Below are 9992 nucleotides of genomic sequence, written 5' to 3' on the forward strand. Positions count from 1 at the left end.
GTTTGAAAATTTTGTGCACACTCAAACAGGAAACAAAGTGAAAGTGTTGCGGTCGGACAATGGCACAGAATATACAGCAGCAAATTTTTCTAAGCATATGAAAAATAAAGGTATTATCCACGAGTTTTCGTCACCGTATATACACGAACAAAACGGTCGGACCCAGCGAGAAATACAAACAATCGTAGAGTGCGCGAGATCAATGCTTTTTGGCAAGAACGTTGCGATAGAACTTTGGAGTGAAGCACTTAACACCGCGTGTTACCTATTAAACAGAACGATTATGCAGCAAGGGGAAACAATAACCCCTTTTGAAAAGTGATTCAATCGAAGGACAAAAATAGGACATTTACGTGTGTTCGGTGCCGATGCATATTTGAATATCCCAAAGGAACAAAGAAAGAAGTTCGATAGGAAAAGCAGGAAGATGACGATGGTGAGGTTACGATGGTGAGTCAACGAACTATCGACTATGAGATAAATCTTCGTGGAAAATTTATATCAGTAGCGATGTAGCCATCAACGAATATAATAGCGATGGGCAGCAGCATCAGGCAAGTAATCGGATGGTTTATTTTGATTTTAATGGTAAAGAAGAAAATCCACGAGATGACCTTGATGAACAAAGCCGCGAATTGGAACAGCGAGTTTTAGCAGAAGGGACAGTAGAAATTGTGCCACAAACTCGTCAATTATGCGACCGCCGACGGATAAATGCACCAAAAAGATTCGGATTTCCCGTTGCGTACATAGCTGATTGTGTGCCCATGACTTACACCAAAGCCATGGCAAGTCCTGATGCAGAAAAATGGAATAGAGCCATAAATGAGGAAATACGAGCCCTCGAAGAGAATAATACCTGGAGCCTCACAACCATGCCAACAGGTAAGCGAGACTTGTAGCAAAGGGATTTTCACAGTGCGAAGGAATTGATTATTTCGAAACATTTTCACCTGTAGTGAGATACGAATCAATCCGTATTCTTTTAGCGATGGCGGCAAAAGAAGATTATGAAATATACAAATTCGATGTGAAAACAGTTTTTCTGTATGGGGATCTTGAAGAGGATTTATATATGCAGCAACCTGACGGTCACATTAAGGAAGGAAACCAGGAATTGGTATGCAAACTTCACCGGAGCCTCTGTGGGCTAAAGCAGTCGCCACGACGTTGGAACAAAGAGTTTGTGCAATTTTTGGAAAAATTCAGTTTTAAAAATATTGAAAGTGACCAGTGTGTCTTTGTGGGTACTGTACGAAATAGTGTGGCTTATTTGTCCTTGTACGTAGATGACGGACTATGGATTACACTGCGGAACAAATTTTGACGTATATTAGTTTTTGCAATAACCACTATGTGATTCTTATAGAGTTCCTTACCCTAAATACGAATCCGAAAACCAAATTGCTGGGTCAGGTCCAGTTTTCGAAAAAACTGGGGTTTTGTAAAAACGGTCGAATTTTTCAAAAAACCAAGTGTTACGTGAAAACTAAAAACGATAGGCAGTTAAAATTTATCGTAGAAAATAGAGAAGACTTGCCCAAATATGTAGCTATAAAAATTTTGAATTTTGTGTATCATTAAATGTTTGTAAACGATGATCAGATTTTAAAAAAGGGTAGATGCGCGTACTTTGTATGCACTTCTGTTACATTTCTACGAAAAGTGGGTTGGCCAGCACGAATTTGCTGTGCACCATTGAATTCTGCAGAAATTTCTGAAGAGGAACCCCTCCGTGGGAAACGTGAGATCGGTTTTTCTTTGGAACAGGGTAAGAAAATGTCCGCGAAGAGCGCGTGCACGGAACTTTCGCGCCACACGGTCATCGCTCGCCGGCCACAGCTATGCAGGGCCGTTACTACGCACTGTATGGACCTGGACCCCGGTCACTTCTTATATGTATATATATATATATATATATATATATATATATATAAATATATATATATATATATATATATATATATAATGTTTAATTGTTTTATAAATTCTCATAATAGTTATGAGAAAGTTTTCATTATCGTTCTGTTTTAAATAATTGGATCTTTAATATGTGAATACACATATACGAATAATATTATTACGATGATTAACACTAGAACTATCGAGTCAGTCAAGATTGCCGTTATAAATTATATTATCTTTCGATTATTAATATCTTGAAGGTAATAGATATCTGAAATGTTTTTGAAAATTAATTCAGTTTACTGGAACTGTAACGAATATTCAGTTATACTCAATAGTTTTAGTGTTAACTTAAAACTACTTCAGCAAACATCCATTGTAGATCCTACTTTGTGTAATAGTTTTTTAAGTCAAATTTAATACTCTATTTGAATTCAGAACATCATTAGATGTACCATCTAAAAAACCGATTACAATGATGTTTTTGCTTTATATTATATTATATTAAATTATTATATTAAACATCAAATTATTTAAAACAGAACGATAGTGAAAAACTTTCTCATAACTATTATGAAAATTTATAAAATAATTAAACATTGTATATACATATAAAAAGTGACCGGGGTCCAAGTCTATACAGCGCGTAGTCACCGCCCTGCATAGCTGCGACCGGCGAGCGATGGCTGATTGACGCCAAAGTTCCATGCTCGCGCTCTTCACGGACATTTTCTTAACCTGACTGAAAGAAAAACAGTTCTCACACTTCCCACGAGAGGGGGGATTCCTCTTCAGAAATGTCTGCAGAATTCAATAGTGCACAGCAAATTCGTGTTAGCCAACCCACTTTTCATAGAAATGTAACAGAAGTTTATAGCTACGTATTCGGGCAAGTCTCCTCTATTTTCTACGATAAATTTTAACTGCCTATCGTTTTTAGTTTTCACGTAACACTTGGTTTTTTGAAAAATTCGATCGTTTTTACAAAAACACAGTTTTTTCGAAAACTGGACCTGACCCAGCAATTTGGTTTTCGGATTTGTATTTAGGGTAAGGAACTCTATAAGAATCACCTAGTGGTTATTGCAAAAAGCAACATAGGTTAAAATTTGTTTCACAGTGTTATCATTGTAAGTTACCGACCGAACCATCGCCACGTTTTACGCAACATCTCCGGTCTCCGATCTAACAGTCGCCAATCAGGTCTCCGGCTCACGAGCCGACAAATCGCGATAAAATCAATAAAGTCTCCGGCTAATGAGCCAACAAGTTTAAACCGAATCAAGTGTTATGTCATGAATGCGAATCCTAATTATTACCGCGTTGAACAGATAATAAGTAAAGTACTTGGGTAATCTCTTATTTCGAATACATACCTTCATTTTACTACAAACGTCGCGAGTTACGTTTATCTCACCATATATTCCCGCGACGTCTAAATCCAGCTGAACGCCCATTACATGACGCCCGACGACAAAAATTCAGCAGGACGCCCACTACACAACGCCGATCGACAGTCCTGCATAACTTGTATGTGCAAAGGTGGCCCAGCTGAATCAACGAAAAGGTAAGACTTTATGTTTCCTTTTTTTTTATATTGCGAGAATTATGGAATCTAACGTATCTCGAGTAGACGATGAGCGAAAGTACCGCGTGACTCAAAACTCTTATTCATGCTTACGACAACAGAACGAGTTTATTAAACCATCCGAGTCTCGGGACGTAACACCTGCACCGAGACCCTCGAAAAGTCTCTAGCCCAGCATGCGAGTTTACAACCACTGCTACTACGAAGCCAACGACAATGTCTGGAGAGATTGTATTGCATTGCTTGCGGACACCCGAACCCCGTAGTACTAATTATCGCAGGTCTATTGGTGGGATCTGTTCGGCTTCTTGCATACATAAATAAGCTGGAGCGAGAATGATTTTGCAGTTGAAATGTCTGGAAGAACGTTGAGGGACAGTTGTGCGTTGGCCTTCGTGGCAATAAGTTGTGAGACTTGTGTGTTTTGAGTCGGTCATCAAGATAAAACATTGTTTATGTTATATCTATAGGAATTATCCCGGACGAGCCCCTGGTATTGTAGGAAATTATTCTTCACGATTCCCAATATTTGTAACATATGTTCCCGGACGAGTTTCGATTATAATAACACTAATAACACTTCCGCAATGATATAATATTAAATATATTTGTACTAATCTCCAAACCCTCACTCGCTGATCACACGCCAAAATGTTGCACACAAGTCTCGAAGAAATATTTCGCGCCCATGCATTCCCACTCGCTTTTAAAATACACTCACATTTGCTCTGTCTTTCTTACACTTGCACCGTTCTTACTCGCACCTTCCGTCCATAGCCAAAATTCACGCAGTAACGTACACGCTTTTCTCACAGTCCAGTCGCTCGGTTTCAGACACTTCCTACACTTCCTCGCATTCTTTCAGCCACTCAAGATTTTCCAAACGCAATCACACTATTTCCCAAACATAGCGGCGTCGATCCGTTGCAATATGACCCGGTCGTCGGCACGCACACACAACGAACCATTCATCTTACATATCTATATATTTTATTAACCCTTAGCGCTCCGTTGGCTTCGCTACAGAGGCATCCGTCATTTGTTCGGTAACTCCGGTGGCTCCACTGCGAAGTCAAATGTTTTTAACAAGATTACGCTTAATATGCTATGTCATCGTCGGCGTTGGCAATTTTTATTTGTAGTTAAAACTTTTTTATTGTTGGCAACATGGAGAAGAATAAATATTATGATGAGAATTTAGAGCTAAGTGATAGTGAAGACGTATTTGATTTTCAAGTATTAAAAGATATTGTAGAAGATAATGTTGATTATGATGCCGATACTTCAAGCAGTGATAGCGAAATTACACTACCAAAGAGATGAAGGCTGACAATTATTGAAAATGAAAGCGAAGATTCATTCGAAGACTTAGATGAATGGCGTGATGTTACAGAAAAATTAGATATTCCACAAAGAATACATTTTAGTGTATCGCCAAATGGCATTGGACCACAAGTTTCTTTAAATATTCTACAGCCGGTACAATATTTTAAATTGTTTTTCACGGACGAATTGGTAAATGAAATTATAAAAAAAACCAACAATTATGCAAAACATGTTCTAAACTTGAAAGAAATATCTAGCAACTCTAGTAAAAGGATAAATTTTGGGCTTTTATTGGAATTATTGTCAATACGGGTACGATACCTCTGGCAAATATGCAAGAATACTGGTCGGTTAAGGATAATAGTAGAATCCCTTTCTTCAATGACATATTTACAAGAAAAAATATTCAACGAGACATTCTGGGTGTTGCATTTGAAAACACCTCATCCTGCGAAAAATGATATTAGAACACGTATTCAACGAGCAAGTAATTCTGTAGAATATATAAATTCAAGATTTTCAGAACATTTTATACCTAGAGAAAATTTTACGCGTTGCCGAATCCGTAGTAAAATTTAAAGAAAAAGTACGCTTTATTACATACAATCCCAATAAATCTACCAAGTGGGGCATTCGAATATACGTTTCAGCAGATTTAGAAACAGAATATGTGTATAGCATCTTTCCTTTGTATAGTACCACTTTCGAAAATCTGCCAAGACCAAATTTACTGGTCAGCGTCAGAATTATCCTGCATCTGTGCCAACAATTATTGGATAGGGTACCTATCGCAAAAAGATATCACATACATACCGACAGGTATTACACTAGTATATCCTTAGCTGAAGAATTAAGAAAAATGAAGTGCCACTTGACCGGTACCGTACAAATGAACAGAAAAGGTGTTCCAACAACTCTGAGGAAACCAAAATTATATGAAGAAAGAACTGTCGCATATAAACAAGGAAATACAATGCTCATAGCTTGTAGGGATAAGAGAATAGTATCGTTATTGAGTAACTGGCATAATGCTAGAATGATAACCACTAAAAGATTTAAACGAGGCGGTACAAACGAAGTAATCGAAAAGCCAAATGTAGTTGTTGGGTACACAAAGTCGATGGATGGTGTTGACCGGGCTGATCAATATGCCTCTAGTTATTGCTTTTTGAGGAAATCACTTAAGTGGTGGCAGAAACTGTTTTTCTGGGGAATGGAGATATCAATAATTAATTCATACATTCTGCATAAAACTGTACAGCATAATAAAAATGAGAAAGCACTGACGCATTTACAATATCGAAAAATTTTAGTCGATCAACTTGTAGGAGATTTTTGTCAGGATCGAACAAGAGTTTCTACATCAATTTCTGAAATCAGACTTAACGGAAAACTTTACATAATGAGGAAAGATCCAAAGAGGGACTGCGTTGTGTGCTCTACAAGGAAAGAAATGGATGGCAGACGTCAAACGAGTGATTACTTACTTACGAGTGATTATTGAAATTGTTTCCAAAGATATCACATCATGGTGAATTACAAAATTTTTAATTTATCTTTCATTTACAAGAGAAAAATGCATATGTATAAAATAAATAAAATCAAAAACATTCATAAACACGTGTAATTCTTCCCACTCAAAATAAGACTTCTTCTCAGACGCTCCGCTGCAAAAATGTGCCAGAGTTGCTAGTAGGTAGTAGTACAAAAACGTATGGAGGGCTAAGAGTTAATAAATACTTAATACTTAGTCTTCTAATATCAGTTGTTTCAATGTTCCACAAATCCTAAACTTTACTGTGTACATTTTTTGCATAATGTATATGCCCTGCATATTTATGTTTAAAAACATATACAATATATCAATGTATGTTATTTCTCCTATTTATTTATATTTCATACTCACGTTGAATATCTATGTTAAAATAATTTAATGTAACATCTGTAAATTCATTTCACATAATTGTTGATTTAGACTCTTAAACGTTAATAGCAAAAACTATCAATTATCGGCTTTTAGTATCTGGGAAATTTTGGGTGAGATAGTTTCTTTCTTAAGCGTCTGTAACACCTCACTTACCAAAGCGTTCCTTGAGCTAATTCCTTGAGGAACAGGATGACGAAACACAAATTATCATAAAATATTCTAGTTATCACCTTCTTAATAACTGTGTGAAACCTGTTTGTCTATTCCCGAAGTAAAAATGTACCTTAGGCATGTATAAGAGCAATAGTTACGTTTTCATCAAATAAATTGAAAAAGATTATTATGCACCACCCTTTAAATTACCGCCAATTTTGTTCCCTATCGTTACATCTCACTCTGTCATATTCAGTCCTGCTTCCGACTTTTGTTACTGTGACGCAATCAATGTCGACCACGCATCGAAGATCGCGATCACGTTACACTGAACTCGAAACAATGAGTAATGGGGGAAGAGTCGTGCTAGTGTTGTGAAGTTTAGCTGCGCAATTTTTCTGGAAAGTTTAAGCGGGCCTCACGGTATATAAGGACCAGTTGATATTGGCCATGCTCTGTGAGTAATGTCGTACCTCGGGATTTTTTCCATATCGACAAAGCCAGCCCTGATGTTATTCGGGCGTCTACCACTAACGAGATCCTTGCGAAGGGAACGGTCCGAAGATGTTATTTGGACTGACTTGAAATAAACCCTGCCCTCGTTCCCTCAGAGACCGGGAACTCATTGGACAAGTTGGATCTACCCCTAGAAGAGGGGAGGCGGCTCGTTTCGTCAGCCTTGAACGTTGCAAGCAACGTCTAATGCTGTACAGCGGGGACCACGAGGAGGTAGAGCCGCCAGCTGATGCTCGATCCCGAGCGAGTTGGCTACAGCACAGGTGCTTTCGCCGTTGAACCCTACAGCCACGGTGGTATATAAAGACCAGTCACTCTGTAACCGCGAAGTCGATCACAATAAACTTTATACTAATAAACTCACCGTGTCACAAGTATTGTGATTTTTATTTACCGCCAACACATCATCTCCTAACTAACCTTTTTTTTGTTTAACGTGGAGAAACTCTGCAAGCAGAAACCTGAATCTTACCCACTAAAACCTCCACGGCGACCTTCCTGGGCCAGGAGGGGGAGCCACGGGATCTCTTAAAGAACACCACCGCGACTCCCCCAGGCCCGGCCAGCCAGTTACAATAACCTTAGGCCGGCGCCGTCCCGGAGGGGGGGGGGGGTGCATAGGCCCCCCTTCTGAACCGTGCTACGATTATGCTGCAGTGCAGAGAGGTAGTGCTCCGCGCCGCAGCCACCACGACAGCTGCATTACAGGACCCAGGGCCCCCGCTCTGAGCCTGCAGCCGTCTGGGGGGGGGACGATTTCTGACTAGTCGTCGTCCCACCCCTATCCGGTGTCAGACAAATAGTCCTCTCATGGTGGGCGGCGGGACGGACCCCAATTTCCGGGTCACCTACACCACTGCCCGCCTCCGTCAGGGGGAGGGGCCCGGGAGCGCTCTTACGCGGCCGCCAGCGCCCACGGAATGCCCGAACGGGATCGTTCCTCCCTCGATCCCTCTCATCGGGCCTCCTTCTGCGACATCACTTCTTCGCAGAAAAAGGCCACGGCGTCCCAGGACCTCTCATTTGTCACCATGGACTCGACTACTGCTGGCAGCGAGGTCCTCCCCGATGTCGTCCATAAGGACTCGGCGCTGAAAAGGTGGGGCAAACCTCCAGCGTGTGCTGCGCCAAGTTCTCCTCGCCGCATTGGTGGCATACCGTCGTCGCTTCTCTACCTATTCGACACAGGTACTCACCGAAGCAACCGTGGCCGGTGAGTACCTGTGTCATGCGGTAGGTGAGTCTGCCGTAGCCTCTCTTCTGTCACCTATCCAGGTGCGATAACTCTCCACGCCATCTCCCTTGAACGTGCCGCCAGGCCTGGATTTCGAATGCATCGATCACCTCGGGCTCCGGCGGAACCCCCCGAACCCGGCCAACGATGCTCGACCTATGATAAACATAGGCGCGCATCGCGGCCTGCAGTTTAAGGGGAATATCCCCCACGAGCCAACGCCGTCAACGTGGACGTGGTGCGGTACCCCTTATGGCCCTTATGGCTGAGGGCCGCTGGAGCCGGCGCAGCTTCTGAATGTTGCGCCAGCTCCTCGTCCCGGTCAGGGCCCAAATAGAGACCCCGTATAAGATCATAGACCGCACCACGCCCATATACAGGCGGCGCACCCTTTTCCCGAGTCCACCATGATTCGGCAGGAGATCGGCCCTCGCGGAAACCATACTGTCAGGTCGCCAGGTCGGGTCCGTCGCGGGACCGGTACCGGACGAGGCGGGCATCAATGATCTTTTCGAACATTTTGCCCGCCTCGTCCAGCAAACATATCGCCCGGTGCGCGGAGGGAGAATCCGCGGGTCTTCCTTCCTTCCTCAGGAGGACCATCCGCCCTTCTTTCTACAGGCCCGGTAACGTCCCGGACCTCAACAACTCCGTGAAACATTCACGAAGTCTATCCCTCAGGAGGCCTAGGTCAATTGCCCAAGCCTTGTCAGCGATTCCGCCCGGCCCCGGGACTTTATTCTTGCCCCGGAGTCACCGGGTCACCCCGGCCATCTCCCCATCCATGACACCCAGGTCGGGGGACCAGTGTAAGTTTTGGTCCCCCCTTCTCGGGTCGGGTCGAGGCCTTTTTACCTCCTTTACCTTTTACCTCAGATAGGCCAGCTCGCCGTGGGGGAAATTATTTTCCTCCTCCAGACGTCTGGCTGTATCCGAGGCGGGGCGAGTCGCCAGCTCTTGTATGGCCATCCTGAAATGGATGACCGCCATTCTAAGGGCTTGGACCAAATTGCCCTTAAGGCCTTTCGACACCGACGCCACCTTTTCCACCTCAGTCTCGTACTCCAGGACTGAGGCAGCGACGTCGGCTGTCGGTCGCCGCTCGTAATCCCGCGCCAACTGCCACTCTTCCGGCAGCGGGATCGTCGACGTCCCCGGCTATTTCAGCAGGATAAACGGATACAAAATCGCTTCCGCCTCGCGGAGCAGGGCCTCTTTTTCAGCCGTCTCCACGTACTTTCTCTTCGCCTCCGCCAAACCGACGTAATCGGCAGTTGTCAGAGATATTCCTCTCTTTCTTGACGGGGAGTGCGTCGACGCCATTGACGTCGTCAATCGACAGC

General features: G+C 42.7%; 2 protein-coding genes across 3 annotated transcripts; both read left to right on the top strand.

Annotated features, from left to right (window-relative positions):
• The first annotated feature begins 266 nt into the window (after nucleotides 1-266).
• Nucleotides 267-1337, top strand: LOC143175007 (uncharacterized). Its single transcript, XM_076371551.1, has 3 exons — nucleotides 267-885; nucleotides 990-1120; nucleotides 1290-1337. The coding sequence occupies exons 1-3, from the start codon at nucleotides 567-569 to the stop codon at nucleotides 1335-1337; spliced, it is 498 nt and encodes a 165-aa protein (XP_076227666.1). The 5' UTR covers nucleotides 267-566.
• Nucleotides 1338-2636: 1299 nt separating this feature from the next.
• LOC143174968 (uncharacterized) lies at nucleotides 2637-7739 on the top strand. Of its 2 annotated transcripts, none has more exons than XM_076371316.1 (3): nucleotides 2637-2765; nucleotides 3351-3472; nucleotides 7511-7739. In XM_076371316.1, exons 1-3 carry the CDS (start codon nucleotides 2703-2705, stop codon nucleotides 7692-7694), a joined length of 369 nt encoding a protein of 122 aa, XP_076227431.1. In that variant the 5' UTR covers nucleotides 2637-2702; the 3' UTR covers nucleotides 7695-7739. The 2 variants fall into 2 exon arrangements, with proteins under 2 accessions (XP_076227431.1, XP_076227432.1); XM_076371317.1 differs by lacking the exon at nucleotides 7511-7739 and adding an exon at nucleotides 3595-7029.
• The last annotated feature ends 2253 nt before the right edge of the window (nucleotides 7740-9992 follow it).

The sequence above is a fragment of the Nomia melanderi genome, chromosome 10, assembly GCF_051020985.1.
Source record: "Nomia melanderi isolate GNS246 chromosome 10, iyNomMela1, whole genome shotgun sequence".
NCBI lineage: Eukaryota > Metazoa > Arthropoda > Insecta > Hymenoptera > Halictidae > Nomia > Nomia melanderi.

Coding starts and splice junctions, on each gene's coding strand:
- LOC143174968 (XM_076371316.1), top strand. CDS start 2,703: ATGTCTGCAGAATTCAATAGTGCACAGCAAATTCGTGTTAGCCAACCC. Junction 2,766..3,350: donor AACCCACTTTTCATAGAAAT/GTAACAGAAGTT, acceptor GTCTAAATCCAG/CTGAACGCCCATTACATGAC. Junction 3,473..7,510: donor CCAGCTGAATCAACGAAAAG/GTAAGACTTTAT, acceptor TCGTTCCCTCAG/AGACCGGGAACTCATTGGAC.
- LOC143175007 (XM_076371551.1), top strand. CDS start 567: ATGGTTTATTTTGATTTTAATGGTAAAGAAGAAAATCCACGAGATGAC. Junction 886..989: donor CCTCACAACCATGCCAACAG/GTAAGCGAGACT, acceptor GTATTCTTTTAG/CGATGGCGGCAAAAGAAGAT. Junction 1,121..1,289: donor AGGAAGGAAACCAGGAATTG/GTATGCAAACTT, acceptor CCTTGTACGTAG/ATGACGGACTATGGATTACA.